Source organism: Topomyia yanbarensis, chromosome 2 (genome assembly GCF_030247195.1).
Source record: "Topomyia yanbarensis strain Yona2022 chromosome 2, ASM3024719v1, whole genome shotgun sequence".
In the NCBI taxonomy this organism is placed as follows: Eukaryota; Metazoa; Arthropoda; class Insecta; order Diptera; family Culicidae; genus Topomyia; species Topomyia yanbarensis.
This window is the reverse complement of record NC_080671.1, coordinates 255191959-255211259: the sequence shown is the minus strand read 5'-3', so window position 1 is coordinate 255211259 and position 19301 is coordinate 255191959. Positions and strand designations below refer to the sequence as shown.

Here is a 19301-nt window from a genome sequence, read left to right as displayed (position 1 = left end):
CTTAATTCTCAAACCCGTTTTATGTCCTTGTATTTCGACTACATGGCACAGAGCATCAATCTGTAACAGTTGTACATTCCTAATATATCAAGATTGTAAATATTTTGAATTGAATGTATATAATAACTTTTACATTCAATTCATTAACAAGCCTATAATTTCCACCCACACAATCCGACAAATAGATCATCAAGTATCAGACATAGAATCCACATTTCAATTACTTCAATCAAAGCTAATTCTTCCATCCGCCAAAATTTAGGCAATGTGTCCTATCTTCGATAAGTCCAACCGTTTCAGTATCCGAAGATCACACTCGTTTCTTTCGAGCCCGAGTGAGATTGCGAGAAAATTAATTCCAAGAAGAATCCTTGCACCAAAAGTTGAGGGAAAGGGAAAGCTAGACCGCTTGCTTACGCCAGAACAAACTAGATGATTGAATGATCTGAGATCCCGTGTAATCCCGAAGAATTCTCAGAAAATGACGTACTTCCGGGTACCTTGAGACTCCCTTTCTTAATCTGAGGAAATCAGGCTCTAATCACTTTGTCCCAAATCGTTCAGCAGAGTGGAAGTGCCGCGATTAGTTTCCCGCGTGAAAACCAGTTTAGGTAAAGCCGTGACGTGGCTGATATTTCAGTGAGTTATAAATTTCTATTTCTCATACTAGCTAGGAAGTGTGCGTTGTGCATAGAAAACGAAATAGTGCGAACCGATTCTGTGTGCGAATCGATAGAAGGTAAAATGTGCTTAAAATTCTGACCACGCACGTGGCTAACAATCCTTTCGACCATCAGATTTCTTTAACTCCAAACAGGATTGATCGGTGCAAACCGCACGTAAATCGTTCATCGCCCGCCGGCCACATTTCGCATCACTCTGCAACCGTCGGAAGGACGAATTTACCCGGCGAACGTTTTGTCGGAAGGGAGCCGATACGCCAACACATCGCTCCATCGGAACTTCCCAAATCTTCCGGTGACCATCTGAAGTCCACGTGCCGGTTCGTATTATCCCTTTCGGCCGGTAATCGAAGTAACCGTTAACCAGCAACAGCTGGTCAGATTCGGCCGAGGCGATAGCAGTTCATCTGATCGTCTCGTTGCCCCCGCGCACAGCAGCAGCAGGATCATCATCATACGCTTCATTCAACAGTAGCTGATTCGGTGAGTCCGTTCTAATAGTACTAGAAGTGAAGTGGCGTCCAGAGAAGACGACCCGTAGAGAAATTTGAGACCGTCCTCCGGTCAGTTTTCTGAGCCCCCGCTTTCAGATGGGCTACGCTCATGACGTGATCACGAAGATCCATGTGCACATGTGACGGCGTTCTCGATAGCACCCTCGAGACGCACATGTTATAAAAACACCCGGGTGTACAAGCAATAGCCGCATCTCGCTTGCAGCTCCGGATCCCTTAGCCTGTTGGGTCGAATTTTTGAAAGCACACAGAAGAACAGATAGATACAGAAGAAAAACGCACACAATAGAGAGTTAGGCCTGTAGAACAAATAGAAAGCATACTTACCGTAATCACATGAAAACCAAACTAAAATTAATAATACATCGTCCCGAAAATTGAATTATGTTTCTTTTTGAATAAATGTTTCGTGTTAGTGTAATTGAAACAGAATTTTTAGTTTGCTGAAATGTTTCCCACGTCACTCCGATTATGTTTCGTTCGCTTTTTCTTTGCCGCGTGGCAAATTTGAATTAGATGGAAGATTCTCTTCCACGTTGTTAGCGCGATCTGGTGGCAAACATTAACCCTGCCAGTGATGATAGGCTTTTTGGCTATGGGGAGTTTCGACTGTGGAATTTAGAAGGTGAGCTTTGGTTCTTGGGGAGTTTTGCCGTCTAGGGTATTTGGACCTGTTCTGGGGTTTAGCTTGTGTGCCTAGCTGAACCGATCTGGATTCTTTCAAAGAAAGGATTCTTTTCTTGACTAGCATTCTTGCAGTCTCATCCGGGCATCTCAAACTTGGCGGTAGTCTCCGAAAGGAGTGGCGCTAAAACTACGCGCTTCAAAGGATCGGTCAGCGACGGCTACAAACCCTTCTTCGTACAATCCCAACCGTGTCCGTTTCCTAGATACTTCTTTTGACTTTAACCAGCTTCCGAAACAGAAGCTTTATGTTACCAAAGATCACATGTTTGCAAGAAGTATAAAATTGTTGTTGCAGACAAGTTTGTCGGAAAAAGTGTATAATCTGGCAGTAAATTTGCAGATATTGCCACAAAACTCCGATTTTCATCACAACCTACAATCTGAACCGAGTTATAAATCTACGATTGTCTTAAAATCGTCTAGTGCTAAATTAGGTCTCTCCGGGAGGCCCTCTCAAATTTTTGCTAGATTTGGCGAGTAGCCACTACAGTAAGAATGCGTAATAGCAGTACCGGGATAATGATGGCAACGTCATTGATAATAGGAACTCCCCAAACTACCCGGAATTCCACCCAATCCAAATCGACACACTCTATAAATATATAGAATGGATACATGGCTAAGGATGCTATTTCAATGACCAGATACTGGAAAAAATCAGTCAGAGGTGTCCAGTAGCTTGTGCAGAAATTAAAGCCAGGTATCAAGCCCAAAGTTCAAATTTTCATTCGAGACGAATAAAAACCGTAAAAACTCACAATGCACAGTGGTCATAAATATGTGCAATGCAAATATCGTTACTAAACTTTATGTCTTTAGTAAATTTTTGGGTCGATGAATCCGAATTTTACACTAAAAATTGATTTATCTACCTAAAAGTGTGATATGGCATTTCTTATTACACTAATCGTTCATATTTAATTACCATTATTTTTTGCTCTAACATTTTTTAGAGTATCAAATAGTACATGTTTTGATGTACTTGCAAAAAACCCATGATTTTTCATTCAAAATTCTCGAAACTACAGCTTTTGTGCTTGAATAATTTCAAGATCTGCAGTGATAATAAATAATATAATTTTTTCGTCTTGTATTAACTCGTCAAATATATATAATATCTTAGATTCTCCAGGCATTCTGGGCGCAGACTTGCGCAGCTGAAGTCTAGTTTAAGTGAAACTAAATAGTCTGAAGACCATTTTAAAGAAAAATTCGTGAGGGATATCGAGGGAAAAGTTAGTTAAAGCCAAATTCAAAGCTTTCAGTTAAATTGTTCGAATGCATATACAAACATACTCATCTTTCTGCACTCCATATTCACCAAAACTCGATAATTATCGTACAATACACAGCTATTAGTAGCATTGTCTGATTAAAATACTAATATTGATAACTACAGTTCGACAAAAAAATTCTAACGAGCAATCAATTTTCAATATTAATTAACTTATCGGTAAATATCGAACCACCGTATGAATTCATCTATATACTAAAAAATCAGTTCATTATTATCAAAATTAAGTTTGAAACTATAAAACGTATATCCATAATCATATAATCGCAAGATAAAAACACGCCTTTGCTGATTTTTTTTGTGCTATTGTACAATGGGGGACCACTGTGCAATGTATTTTTGAACTGCAATAAATACGCATTATTTTCTTCTAATAACGTTTTATGCTAAAGCATACTTCCAATTGAAAGCGTCAAATTGGCTTTGCTTATTGCAGAATACATAAGGCAAATGTTAAAAAAAATTAATTATTCGAAAAAAATTCCATGCATCAATAGTTCAAGAGAGTTATGTGGTACTGAAAAATGGTCAATTTTATTAACTTAAAAAAATCATATTGCAAAAAACGTGAGAATTGTATTGCGTCAAAGACCACGAGAAATGTTTTCCATGGAAGTTTAAAATGATTAATGTTAATTTTTAAGCCTACTTAAAATGGGATGATAATAAGATACAGAAATACTTTGATTATCTTTTTTGAGCAACCAGTTTCTACATTTAAGAAATAAATGGAACAACGTAAATTCCAATATCAAAATAAAATAACTGTTTTACAATCGAAGCTTTACCAGAAATCTAACTTAAAATGAAGGCTTAACATAACTGAATGTTTTAAGCCGTTAGCCCCCCCTCCCCCCCTAATGGAAAAGGCTGCGCACGCCTATGCCTGTTTGTTTGCATGGAGCGTGGAGGGCGAAACTTTCAATAAACAAACAAAAATACAGTTTCGCCCGTTGTATTTTTTGCTGCAGTTTAAGAAAGCAATATCGTAGAATCCAAATTTTTAAGTAAATTTGTTGCGTTTCAAAGCCCTCATTCTCAAGTATGAAAAAAGCCTTATGTTTACATTTGTAAGTAGCGCCCTTTTCACAAAAAAAGCGTGAAATCGCAGCTCCTGATATCATGCTATCTCTGAAGTGCATGCGTGCATAGTTCCAAATTTTACTTCGACATCGACTTTTTTCAAAAGTTGACTTCCCAGTAGTATCCTTGAATTAAATTATTATCGCTTATCCTAATGCCAAAGAACAAATAAAACCTCTCGAAAACGAACCGTTTGGAAAAATCATTATCATTACTGGAATTTTCATTTTCACGAAACTTTTCGATAACCTTCCGTCACTTGCGTTAATGCACTGCACAGTGGAAGAAATCCGACAAAAAAGGCAATTAATTGGAAGCCGCTGAAAAAGTATGACAATATTTACACCAAAAGTTGCGGAATTTTTTGGGAAATAAAACGCAATCAAATTTGTTCACCACACGCACTTACGACCGGAGATATGGGGCTTTGAAAATCCGGAACATTACCGGTATTCATCAAATCTGAGACCTAATTCAGAAGCCGCTGAAAAAGATCAAAGAATTATACTCTCAAAGTTGCGGAAAGCTCTAGCGATCAAGATGCAACTTTAAGGGTATAAATCTTTGAACTTTTTAGCGGCTTCTGTATTAGGCCTCAGATTTGATGAATACCGGTAATGTTCCGGATCTTCAAAGCCCCATATCTCCGGTCACATGTGCGTGCGGTGAATAAATTTGATTGCATCTTGATCGCTAGAGCTTTCCACAACTTTATGGGTATAATTCTTTGAACTTTTTCAGCGGCTTCTGTATTAGGCCTCAGATTTGATGAATACTGGTAATGTTCCGGATCTTCAAAGCCCCATATCTCCTGTCACAACTGCGTGCGGTTAACAAATTTGATTGCATCTTGATCGCTAGAGTTTTCTGCAGCTTTAAGGATGTAATTCTTTGTTCTTTTACTGCGGGTTCTTAATTAGACCGCAGATTTGATGAAAACCGGTAATGTTCCAGATCTTCAAAGCCCCATATCTCTGGTGACAGATGCGTGCGGTGAACAAATTTGATTGCATTTTTATCGCTGGAATTTTCCATAACTTTTTCAGCGACTTCTGAATTAGGCCTCAGATTTGATGAATACCGGTAATGTTCCGGATTTTCAAAACCCCATATCTCCGGTCACAAGTGCGAGCGGTAAACAAACTTGATTGCATTGTGATCGCTGGAGTTTTCCACAACTTTAAGGGTATAACTATTTGTACTTTTATAGCGGCTTCCGGCTTACAGAAAACCGGTAATATTCCGGATCTTTAAAGACCCATATCTCCGGTCACATTTGCGTGCGGTGAACAAATTTGATTGCATTTTGTTTCCCAAAAAAATTCGCAACTATTGGTGTGTATATTGTGATACTTTTTCAGCGGCTTCCAATTAATTGCCTTTTTGGTTGGATTTCTTCCACTGTGCAGTGGTGTCGACAAGTTAAATTATCAGGTAACCCATGCAAAACTTTAATGGTTCTTTTCACGAAGAAGCGAATAACACCCAGGGTTCGTTCCTTACAGTTCTTTGATTCTGAGCTACTGTGTGCAGATTAAGTCAAATACGTTGGAGTTATATTGGATTCCAAACTGAATTGGTCTGCTCACATTGAGTTCAGAATCAAGAAAGCGTGCATGGCCTTCGGGCAGTGCAGACGAACTTTCGGAAAGACCTGGGGTCTCAAACTTAAATACATCTATTGGATTTACACGACAATTCTATGTCCAATACTGTAATATGGATGCCTTGTGTGGTGGCAAAGGGGAGATGTGATGACATGGATTGTCAAAGCTAAACCATCTGCAAATAATAGCGCTCATGGCGTTGACTGGTGCTTTCACCACAACTCCGACTGCTGCTCTTGAGGCACTTCAAAATATCAAACCATTACACATACACCTCAAACAAGAAGCACTACCATGTGCAAACAGACTGAAGGTTACAGGGCTTTTGAACAGTAACTATGTTGATCCTGCTACCAGTCATACGCGATTGTGGTCACAAATGGATACATGAGGTGAAGATATTCTTGCTCCCAGTGATATTACACTCACATGTAGTTTTCCTTACAGGACATTCCATGTGAAGATTCCCTCTCGAGAGGAGTGGTTGTCTGGCTACATGGAAAGACAACAACAAACGTAAGTAGTCTGTTATACTGACGGTTCTCTGATGGTGGTGTCTACTATCGTGAAATGGGATATACTAGTAGATATTGTACTGTATTCCAAGCAGAAATCTTTGCGATTATGTGCTTTTTTGCATCACTATTTGTTGTATTCCGGTTGTCTATAGAGCTGAAAGTTTTTTTCAAGTTTTTAGTATTTTTACAATCGCGATCTACTTTATTTTTGTTTTGTCTGTTTATCTTGTTTATCGGTTGCATTGAAATTTAGTGGCTTCAAGCACGATAGTATCTGGTTGTGTTGATTCGCGAAAGTGGTAGTTTTGTTTGTGATTTTTGTTGACGTATCACTGCGCACTACGTTACGCTCAATTTTTCCGCCACAAGCGACATCTACTGGTAGATAGCTGAGATCACACGTTGCGTGCAAGTTCGCTTTGATTGACGTACGTTATCATACTCGTTAGTTATTTTGCGCATATTGCATACCCGCTAGGCGTTATTTCTACAGCAAAAGCATGGCTTGTACTAACTGCTCAAAAGTGGTTAATGACTCTGATCGAATCATATGTCGTAGCTGCCACGGAAATTCGTTTCACATGATTTGCCTCAAGATGAATTATGATGTTCGTGTCCTCTTAGGAACCCACCAACGGAATCTATTTTGGCTGACTTCTTCAAATTATTCTGAAGTTCAGACTTTGTGATTTTAAATGTAAAATAAGTAGTGTTCCATGTCCTACATAGATTCAAACACGAACTGTCAGATGTTGCAGGAAGGAAAATAATTTATTGGTTTTACAAATTATTGGTTTTATAATACTTGACGTATGTAGTTTGTAGTATCACATATATCTACGGATTCGTATAGTTTGTATAGTTTGTATTATAGATTATACAAAACATAGTTGAGCAGCTAGCGTTTTAAAATACGAATTTTATGACTTATGAGAGTTTAGTTTACAAGGAATTTTGTATCAAAAGAGTGTTATTTTGTATAATACACTTGTAAATATTACAAGTAGTATTGCATACAAACAATTCGATGACTTATTACTTCATTGAGCCTGAAATTATTGTTATCAGTATGCGAGAATCATTTGGCTAAAAGAGGTCGAATATTATCCCTGAATCAAATCTCTCAACATTCTTCATATTAATTTTGTAACAGAGTTCCAACAGAGAATCCCTCATGTATTGTGAAGCAAGCCCAAGAAATTAATTGGGATCGACACGGTTCAATAATTCGACCCAGAAAACTCAAAAATTCCCATTCCACAAAAATTTAATAGCTTTCATAATTTTCACACGATTTCAACTATTTCTATTGGCATTTTTCTTTCTTTTTTCCTTTTTCACATAAAGAAAGGCTATGCAATCACTCCAAAAATCAACTTTCCAACCGAGGCCCGGAGGTCCCAGTGTCATATCCCATTCGATTCAGTTCGTCGAGATCGCAAAATGTCTGTGAGTGTATGTATAAGTGTGTCCAACTCAATTTTCTCAAAGTTGGCTGAACCGATTTGCACAAACTCAATTTCAAATGAATGGTATAACGCTCGAATAAGACGCTATTGAATTTTTAATTGATCGGACTTCCGGTTCCGGAGTTACGGATTGAAGAGTGTGGTCACACAGCAAATTCCCATATAAACTGATAACCCTGTGATGTCCGAATGATCTAATATATATTCAAATACGTTCAACATTACTTGGGTCTAGATTACTAATAAATAATTAAAGTAGTTTTGACCACATTGGTCACCTATGACGGATCTTGATGCCCCCTGAGAACTCGCCAATTTCCCGAGCTAATATCACACCACCTATCTTCCAGCAAACTCTTAACAGAAGTTTACAAACTTGATTTCAAATGAAAGATATGATACTCCCATTGACTCTCATTGCTATTGAATTTCATTCAGTTCTGACTTTTGGTTCCGGAGTTACAGGTTGGTTATTGCGGTCACATAGGAATTTCTCAAATAAACCGGTACAATCGTAATACCTCATAGGTTTAAAATCTATTGAAATGAACATCAAATTACTTCGATTCGCAGGCCTAGATCACTAATGGCAAATTAAAAATTATTGCAATGTATTGACCACTATCGATAATTCCGGAAGTCCCGGGGTTCCGGACAAATTCCAGATCTAAAGCCACTTTGGTAATGACTGAATCAAATTTCACTAACCTAGTTTCAAATGGAAGGTTGGTTCGGTGTTGAACCCTCCATCTATCGCTCCACCTCCTACCTCTCAACCCCCCACTTCTCTCACCCCCACCCTCTCAGACCAACCTCCCACATGCATTCCCTTCATCCACCCCGTATACTAAAATAAGTTAGATGATTCCCGACGCATCCTCCCCCTTCCATTAATTATATCCCTTCCCTTCTCCAGCATGAAGTTAACATGAAGACAACATTGAAGTCACGCTGATAAAGCTATATAAATATTATACTTTTGTGTGTTGCAAGTGTGTCAGTATCGACATGTTGCTTATCAGGTTCGTGACAGTCGTGGACTTATATATGCTCATCAAATGTACTAAGAATGTAATAGACATTTCCACAATGTTATATCGAACATAACCAGCCAATAAATCATAGTCTGGATAAACGAGAAAGGCACAATTGCACCACTAGGTGGATTAAAAAAGGTTTTTTTTTATTTTCATTGGCTATTAGCAGACTTCAATTTAAAAATATGAGTTTCAGGATTGCTTTATCTTGCCCAAAACCTTGACCAAATGCTCATTTTACTTTAAAAAATTAGGAAAAATTAAGAAAAAGTTTAATAAACTCGTAAATAACGTCAGAGCCAGTAGTCGCACTGAAACAAAATGTTCAAAGGACTGAAAGTGCATTCAATTACCTTTAATTCAGCATAGTGATATTTCATATCAATGAACTACAACCGAAGATATTTGAATTTTGCTGAACGTACTTTTTATTTTAAAGGTGAAATTCATTTTTTTTATCGTAACTCGAAAACTGATCTACCGTAATTTTTTGGACTTCATTTTCGGATTCAGGACACAATTTTACATCAGAAAAGATGCTCAAATGTTGAAGTTCAGATCTTCATTTTTATTTTGTAAACTAGTGTTATCAAGGCCTACTGAATGTTTCATAATTCAAGGATATCCATAACGAGAGTCTACACATATAATTCAATTGAATTTTTTATGTTATATGTCTAAAATAACCATTAGTCCATCTTACCCCCCACCACCGTCCGTCTTACCCACAGTTTCCCTACGTAACTCATATGAGTGAGAAATACAATGCTACAACTTTAAACAGATTAACAAACCGAATTAAATGCTAAATTTAATTGTGAAAAATGCTGAGTAAAAAGTATTTACCTGAAATGATTCTAGTGGAACGTCGTGAGCTTGTAAAAGTTGCCAGAAACAAAACTGCTCAAATGTTTCGTACTCCAAACTATCTCTAATCACATCAATAATTCCATCGTTGCTAAACATTACTAGCTTTCCTTGTGTTATACTGAATATTACATCTCGAAGGTTGTTTGCATCAATTGCTCCGACGAATAAAGAGATAATGTCGGTATTATTTACCATTACTTCCTTGTACTCTTTATATAGATCCGGGAGAATCCAGAGGAACGCGTGTAAACTTTTTTTTTCCAACAAAACGAGATCCACTTGTAGTTGATTTTTTAGTGGGGAATTGATTATCGAACAAAACTGATTATATACGCTGACATTGAATGTGGAAACTGTGTTCTCCTTTCGTCGTGTTTGCAGCTTGGCACAAACTTTGAGGTAATGCAGCAACAAATATCCGATGCTAGGAATATGGGAGTACGTAAATGCTATTAAATTTGTAAGGCTACTAGTGGCCTTATCCCCTGATTGAAATAACATTTTGAACAAATTGAATAGTGGGTGATTAATGCTCTCGGACAGCCATTCATCTGACTTTGACTCTGGAAATACCAAATGACATGTAAGTGTTTCGCCAAGTGTTGACACTGTTTTTTCATAAACGTATGTTTCCTGTTCTATATTTAATTTATTGACAGCGATTAGCGAAGTAAGGAGGGATTCAAAACAATGAGCGTTTTTCGTTTCCACAAAAACGTCTAAACTACGTAGGACGTCGACAGGTATGGACTGTATAATCGGTTTCTCCATTTTGATAACCTGAAAAAATTGAGGAAGGGTAAACATATATACAGAGTGTTTGTTTCGTGCAAAAAATTTCTAGAGGGATAATAGGAAATAATATTTTGGGAAAAATATTCTACACATACCATTAAGTCTCAATTATTAGAGTTATTAAACTTTTCTCTAATAGACTTGTTTGTCTCAAAATACCTCTAACATTAAAGCATACTTATGATTTCAATTCTTTTAGTTCGTTAGAATGTCTCGCTGAATTATGTTTTCATATTTCTCATTTATTGGGCTTTAAAAAATAAGTTTTTATTGATTTCCCGAAAAACTAAACCGTAAACATCATCATGCTAATCATTCAGATAATTATTCTAAAAGGGCTGAAAAATTTGTTCTTTGAGACGTAATATTCCCTATATTATTTCGTTTTCGTGCACTTGTTGGCTTCACAGCAGAATCTAAAAAAAAAATCAAATTTGTATTTAGGCCATGACAAATTTTTTTCGAAGTTTTTGTCTCCCTCCCCTTCATTAACGGCTCGAAAAATCGAGGGGCAAAAAAAAAGTTTTCTCAGTGTAAAAAGTTTTCTCAGTGTTCATATATATATATATATTCTTGTGCTGACGTATGGTTACCAATTTATTTATATTTAATTTGTCCAGACTCTTGCTAGAGGAGCACTACTGTGTGAAACGAACAGCGGTTCCTGTCATTCACTCATCGCTACACAGTGACTGGCAACAATGACTGTTTTTATTTTCCATCGTACAGCGCACGTCTAATTGCGTAAATTTATAATTTTTTTCGGAAATTTCAACTTCTAGCAGAGAAAATCGTATTGATTTTAATCAATATGGATACGGTAAGTAAAAATTACTCTCGAATGCTCTTAGAATTGAACGTGATGGTAAGCTGATTCAACAATCTGTGATCGGAGTTGAGCTACATGAATCGTTCTTCGATTTAATCCAGCGGGAAATCGATTTACCCCATGGGGCAGAGCAAATAGAAATTGTATACGCTGGAGCACAATCGTTCCAACTTAAAGAACTGTATAAAATTTCAGCCACGAATAGAATATCTGATTCTATCACAGCAATTGGTGCTTGCACAAAAGTATTGTGCATCCTGAAGTCAGATATTCCTAAACGACGAACCAGCACAAATGTTTTTGATAAAATGATGAACTGCGCCGCGGTTTTAAAACTGCCGGATAAACGGCCGGAGCAAGACGGTCGAACGGCGATTTATAATCGCCTCGTTGTTTATTTGGAGGAGAACAAAGTGGGTTTTCGCATATATCAGAAATCAGATATGGCACTATTCATGACAACAGTCGTCACGACATTATGGCAATTAGATGGCCATTGGCATAAATTTTCTGTTGCGTCGAATGTATCGAAACCTCCGGAAACGCTACACTTTATTCCGCCTAATCAAGAGACGTACCGTGTTCTATACCATGGAACTCACAAAAAAAAGACCATCCCGCAAATCAAACTGGATGAGCTAGTCTTTAATCACGAAAGATTAGAACAACTAATGACGAAGCGTTTTCTGCAGTCACACAGCTGGAAAGTCGTGTTTGATGATGTTTTGCAACTTAAGAAAGCAATTTCGGACTACATTCGACACATTACCAGAGCGATTGACAGCAAAGCTAATGCTCAAGTAATTGTCCCAGAAACTCGGGAAAATCGTGTTTTGAAGATCATTCCTCCATGCGGGAAGCGAGACGAGCTAGCGAGGTTCCGGTATAAATGTCTAGAGCAACACCTGTCTGAACTTCCGGAGTATTCGGAGATAAATATTGTGTTTTTCGCCCCAACCGAGCGTAGGTTGAAGCATAAGTTCATTGCTGGACTATGTTTAAGTTTTCCTGTACAGCTCTACAGGTCGTTCAAACCGAACGGAACATTTATTTGGAAAGTGTCGAAAGAAGAGAATTCAATCGCTTCGGCAATCGTAATTAGCAGAATAGAATTGAACCTCGAATCACGTCTGAAGCAGGATAAAATCAAGCGGATTTCCGAAGTGTATAGAGGAACAACTAAATGGACCACTAGAAAAGTTCAAGAATTTGTCTCTGCAGTAGAAGGTAAATTAAAGTACATATTTATGTCACATAAACCAACCTACTTAACCAACTTCTGTTGCAGATGACGACAGTGAACTGGACAATTCACTGCAAGCAGGATACAAGCTACTACTGGAAGAAGGGTATGAAATACCCGAGGTATTAGAGCTGGAATGCGAAGCGAAAGCTTCATCAGGAGGAAAATTCGCGAACTTCTGGAAAACAGCCGAAAAGGTTTTAGCTGCCAACGATTATACTATCGCCGAGGAACGTCGCCATGGAGAAATAACATGGATATCACCTCTCTGTGTGTCACTCCAAGATTTGATGCAGAAGTGTGAAGATGAGATGCAGAAAATGTTCCCGAATTCTGATCACAATTTCGTACCATCGTATGAGTATTTTCGGTTACAGTTTGTTCCACGTAACAGCAACTCTGAAGTTGCGAAGCGGTACTATGGTCGTTTCAACGTTAAATTCGGGTTACAAAAACAAACACTTCACAAAGCTCATGTCGATCAGCATTTCGGAGCCAAGCAGTTTCAATATCTGAAAATGATGGCAGGTTTGTTAAAAGTTTTCAGATTCTTACTAGATTTTCAACGAAACACTCTTTGCAGGCATGTTTTCGGATAGCGCGTTGATCTTATTTTTTTTTTATCTTAAATACGTTTATTTAGGCCCAAATGCTTTAGCTTAACGAGGCCGATAATTCATTTTTTTTAATTACATGTCACATGTTAGAGGGGGAAAGGAAAGCCGTATTTAGGGGCGACTTGCTCCCCTCTTATGTAAGTAAAGGAAAAAGGTAGGAAGTGGGATATATATTGTGTAATTGACATCGTCGTTTGCTGATTGATCATTGTGGCGGATATGCACACTTTGTTGTAGTGTTGTAGTTTCCAGCCTATAATCGCAGGGGCGAGGGGAGGGTCGATATTTCGGATAATTATTGGCACTCTGATACTGTCATGATGTTCTCTATATCATCTGCATGTGAGATATGTCATGATGTTCTGGGTAGACGGTTATCAAGAAGGGTATGTACCGAAGACTCGTGAAGCAATGCCATATTGTAGATACAGGGATAGGTTGGTGAGATTCTACTGTGAATGAGAGAGGGGAAAATGTATTAAACTTGGACATCAATGGTTTTCAAAAAGATATAGATAAGAAAAATATAGGGGTGGTCACGGCTTGCCAGGACGTCCCGGACTGGCACATAGGTTGATCTACCTCGGGCCCGAAGGGAATCTATTAGTTGGGACCTGGCAACACAGTACTCTGCGCACAGCCAAACAACATGCTCGATGTCGTGGTAGCCGTTCTCACAAACACAATAATTACTTTCAGCAAGCCCTATACGACGGAGATGCGCGTCAAACGAGTAATGGTTGGACATGATCCTTGACATCGTACGAATAAAGTCCCGGTTCACATCCAACCCCTTAAACCAAGCATTCGTTGATACCTTCGGGATAATGGAATGTAGCCACCGTCCCAGATGCCCATTGCTCCATGAGGTTTGCCAACTATCGAGCGTCCTCTGACGAGAGATACTGAAAAATTCGTTGAAGCAAATTGGTCTTTCGTAAGTGTCGCCTTCTAATGCGCCCACCTTGGCTAAAGAGTCCGCCTTCTCATTGCCCGCAATAGAACAATGTGACGGGACCCAAACCAAGGTAATCTGGTAAGATTTTTCAGATAAAGCACTCAGATATTCCCGTATTTTCCCCAGGAAATACGGTGAGTGCTTTCCAGGCTTCGCCGCACGGATGACCTCAATGGAGCTGAGACTATCCGAAACGATGAAGTAATGGTCTGAGGGCAGGGTGTCAATGATCCCGAGAGTATACTGAATGGCAGCTAATTCTGCGACGTAAATTGAAGCAGGATCATTGAGTTTGAATGAGGCAGCAAGATTTTCGTTGAAGATACCGAAGCCTGTGGACCCGTTGAGAATTGATCCGTCAGTGTAGAACATTTTGGCGCAGTCGACATGATGGTATTTGTTATAGAAAATATTTGGGACCACTTGTGGGCGAATATGATCCGGAATTCCACAAATCTCTTCCTTCATGGATGTATCGAAAAATACAGTGTGATCAGAAGTATCTAAGAGATGAACACGGTTGACGTTATACGTAGATGAATTGATGTTCTGTGCCATGTAATCGTAGTACAAGGAAATGAATCGGGTCTGAGAATTAAGCTCGACAAGCCTTTCGCAATTTGCAATCACCAATGGGTTCAGAATATCGCATCGAATGAGTAATCGATATGAGAGGTCCCAAAATCGATTTTTCAGAGGAAGAACGCCCGCCAGCACTTCGAGACTCATCGTATGGGTCGAGTGCATGCAACCCAAGGCAATACGCAAGCAACGATACTGGATTCGCTCCAGTTTGATGAAATGTATGTTCGCAGCGGAGCGAAAGCAGAAACATCCGTACTCCAACACTGATAATATCGTTGTTTGGTACAGCCTGATTAGGTCTCCTGGATGGGCACCCCACCATGTTCCAGTTATTGTACGGAAAAAGTTGATCCTTTGTTGGCACTTCTGTTTCAGATACCTAATGTGACATCCCCAGGTACCTTTACAGTCGAACCATACCCCGAGATATTTAAATGTTGAAGCCTGAGCAATAGTTTGATCCATTAATTGAAGCTGTAGTTGCGCTGGTTCACGCTTTCTAGAAAATACGACTAGCTCAGTTTTCTCCGTGGAGAACTCGATACCCAGCTGGAGAGCCCAAGCAGACAAATTGTCCAAGGTATCCTGCAGTGGTCCTTGCAAGTCGACGGCTTTAGGACCTGTAATAGAGACCACACCGTCATCTGCAAGCTGCCTTAGCGTGCAGGAATTGACAAGACATTCGTCAATGTCATTCACGTAAAAATTGTAGAGGAGAGGGCTTAGACATGAGCCCTGGGGAAGGCCCATGTAGCTAAATCGTGATGTCGATAAATCGCCATGCGAGAAATGCATTTGTTTTTCAGACAACAGGTTTAGCAAAAAGTTATTTAAAATTGGCGAAAGACCATGCTGGTGCAACTTCTCATAAAGAATGTTGATCGAAACTGAATCGAAAGCCCCCTTAATATCCAAGAATACTGATGCCATCTGCTCTTTGTTAGCATATGCCATTTGAATTTCTGTTGAGAGCAACGCAAGGCAATCGTTCGTCCCTTTGCCTTTGCGGAAGCCAAATTGTGTATCTGACAGTAAGCCATTTGTTTCGACCCAATTATCGAGGCGAAACAAGATCATTTTTTCGAATAACTTCCGGATACAGGACAGCATTGCAATCGGACGATACGAATTGTGGTCGGAGGCTGGTTTTCCTGGTTTTTGGATGGCGATGACCCTCACCTGTCTCCAGTCATGTGGGACAATGTTACCCTCAAGAAACCTATTAAATAAATTCAACAAGCGTCTTTTGGCAGAGTCTGGCAGATTCTTCAACAAGTTGAATTTGATTCTATCTGGCCCCGGGGCTTTATTGTTACATGATAAGAGAGCAAGTGAGAACTCTACCATCGTAAACGGTGTTTCGTTCGCGGTATTGTAAGGCGACGCGGCGCGGTAGATTTTCTGTGCCGGGGCGGAATCCGGACAAACTTTCTTGGCGAAATCGAATATCCAACGGTTTGAATATTCCACGCTCTCGTTAGTACTGTTTCGGTTTCGCATACGTCGGGCCGTGCCCCAAAGAGTGCTCATCGATGTTTCTCTTGTTAACCCGTCGACAAACCGGCGCCAGTAACTGCGTTTCTTAGCTTTCATTAAATTTTTCATTCGCTTTTCTAATATCGCGTACACTCGATAACTAGCAACTAACCCGTCGTTCCGGAAGGTTTTATACGCGGCAGCTTTCTCCGCGTACACGTTTGAGCACTCTTTGTCCCACCACGGGTTGGGAGAACGTTTTTGGGTGTTCACGTCGGGTACTCGTTTCGTCTGAGTTTGAATCGCGCTATCGAGAATCGAGTTGGACAAAAACTTATATTCTTCCTCCGGGGGAAGTACCTGTGTTGAGTCGATAGTTTTGGATATCGCAGCAGCGTAGCTCTTCCAATCAATGTTTCGTGTGAGGTCATAGGGAACATTGATTGGTGCCGATGGTCTTGAACCAGTGGTGATTGCAATTACAATTGGTAAGTGGTCACTACCGTGGGGATCAGATATTACCTTCCACTTGCAATCTAACCGTAGTGATGTCGAGCATAAAGATATGTCCAGTGCACTTGCTTGCGCAGGTGGTCTAGGGATCCGTGTCATTTCCCCTGTGTTCAGAATTGTCATATTGAAGTTGTCACAAAGGTCTTGAATTGTCGAAGATCGATTATCGTCGTATAGACAGCCCACCCCGTACCGTGAGAGTTAAAGTCTCCAAGAAGCAGGAGGGGCGAGGGAAGGTGTTCAATCACGTTGGAGAATTTTTTTAGAAATAATAAACATTTCAGGTAATTACATTTCAAAAGTATGCGAAAATTATTGCGATCGTCTGTCCTGGGTGCACTGCTTGCTGTTTCTCGTTATCTTTCTCGGGGGCGAAGCGTTATTGCCATTATTCCCTTTACCGTTTGCTGCTTGTTGGTTAATCTGTGTGTCTTCTCCATCGCTCTCGTGTACGTCCATATCACTATCGCTAGAGTTGGTTGATTGTTCACTGTTGGCTGATATTTGATGCTTCTTGTGTTTACTAGTGACCTTGGTGTATCCGTCTTCTTTTTTGGTCATTCCTGCGGCCGGTGTACTGGATGTTTGCTTTGGGCTATCGGGGATTATCTTTTGGCCGATTGACTGTGGTTTAGCGGTGGAAGGCTGTTTATCAGTGCGTGTTGTAGTAGATCCATTTTCCGCAGCAGTTTTAGCGCATGGTTTACCGTAGTATGCCGTTTGGTTGCAGAACTGGCACGTGGCCGTCTGCCCAGGGTACGTGCAAAGGGTTTTTTGAATGTAGGTAATCCCTTGAGAAGATTTGCATTCAAAGGTCAAGTAAGATGGTATAGGTTTGTGCAGCTGCATTCTGACGATACGAACCCCGTTGAGAATACCGGGGAAAAAGTTTCTCCAGGTGTCATTCTTAACGGATTCCACTTCTCCGTATTGGGACATGTATTTTTTAATGTACTCGGAGCTGGTGCGCGGTGCCAAATCATGTAATAAAACTTCAGTAAAATCTCGGTCTATATAGACGGGGATCTTGGTTTTAATGTTGTCGTATTCGATTTCGTGTTGCATATTATTCATCACACTAAAGAATTCTGCATCGGATAGCGCCTGGAACGTTATTAGTATCACGTTTTTTGTATGATGCAGCTGGAGGTGTGTAACTGCCGCAAGATCAAGATTCATGTTCACTTTTATTAACTGTTCCACCTCACGCACTGTAGGTCTTCGTCGAGTTTGCGTAAAGTCAATCACGACAGTGTTTTCCCTTAGTGGGCGCACTTTGCTTTTTTGTTCGCTCATTTTGCTCACCGTGGGGCAACGAGGCATTTTTCTGTTACTGGTGTAAAGAAGAAACGAAGCGACGCGGGTAAAAATTCGTTCGTTTGCTTTGCTGTGAACGAGCGGTGTGTATTTAGCTTCTGGTCTGTGCGAGATCAAGGACTGGAATGCAAAGATCTTTGCCTTTGATTGTTGTTTGACAAGCGACAACTTCAATGCCTGGCGTCGAAGGGAGGTTGATTCGATTGAAGGAGTAGCACTTTTTGATCCCTAAAAGTACCCCCCCCCCATATGAGTCTTCTCGATCCAAGCGGATAATGTTAAAATCGTGGAAGTTGAGGTTTATATTAGAAGTTAGCCGTGTTTCACATAGGGAAAATGCATCACAATGATTGTAATTTAGCAAGTGTTTTAATGAATCGATTTTGGGGATAATACTTCTGCAGTTCCACTGTAAAACAGTGATCAGATCCCTGATTCCGTCTAATAAGTTAGCCATCGAAGGATACGATCGCTGTAAGGAGGGGCCATTGTTCAGTCAACTGTTTTAAAAATGTTCTTACTGTTGGTAGAATAGCAACCAGCAAGTTTTTCATAGGATCGGTAATGTTGAAAGCTGTGAATATCCAGTCCACAATGTCAGAAAATTTAAGGAATCCCGTTTTAGGGTGAGTTTCTGACTGTAAAATTGGAGCACTTGGGACTTTTGGTGCCCCGGGGAGTGCTGGGAACTCCTGGTTGTATCTCAATTTCCCAAAACCAGGAGGTATTATCTTCGGATTTGTACCAGCAGTTCCAGTTGATGAATTATTTTTATTTTGTACCCTTGTTTGGGACAACCTAGGACCCTTACGAGGAAGTTCAGGTGAGTTTTGATTAGGTCTTTTCCTAGAGTTTCCAAGCGGAGCCAAAGAATGCCCCTCGCAAGGGTCGTTAGAGGCGTTATCGTCAGTTGGCAAGAGAGCGAATGGGTTTTCGGAGATAAGTGGAACAGCTCTTTTAAGCATTTCTGCGTAAGAGCGTCTGGAGCGATCTTTGGCGGATCGCTTCAGTTTATCCGCGCGAAGTTTGTACGTTGGGCATGTCAAAAGTGCATGCGGATTCTCCCCACAGTAAACACACTTCTCAGCGGGTCTACTGCAAGTATCATCCGCATGGCGTTCCCCACATTTACCGCACCGTTGCTTGTTGCTACAGTAGGTGGCCGTGTGACCTAGCTGCTTGCAATTGGAACAATTCATGACCCG

General features: G+C 40.0%; 1 protein-coding gene across 5 annotated transcripts in view; it reads right to left on the bottom strand.

Moving 5' to 3' along the window:
- The window catches only part of LOC131683083 (integrator complex subunit 3 homolog), an 891455-nt gene that overhangs the window by 447839 nt on the left and 424315 nt on the right, over positions 1–19301 (bottom strand). For all 5 annotated transcript variants that reach the window (XM_058964904.1, XM_058964901.1, XM_058964902.1 and 2 more), the window contains one exon: positions 9740–10543. In XM_058964904.1, the coding sequence (XP_058820887.1) occupies positions 9740–10543 (804 nt within the window). The remainder of the gene's footprint in view (positions 1–9739; positions 10544–19301) is intronic.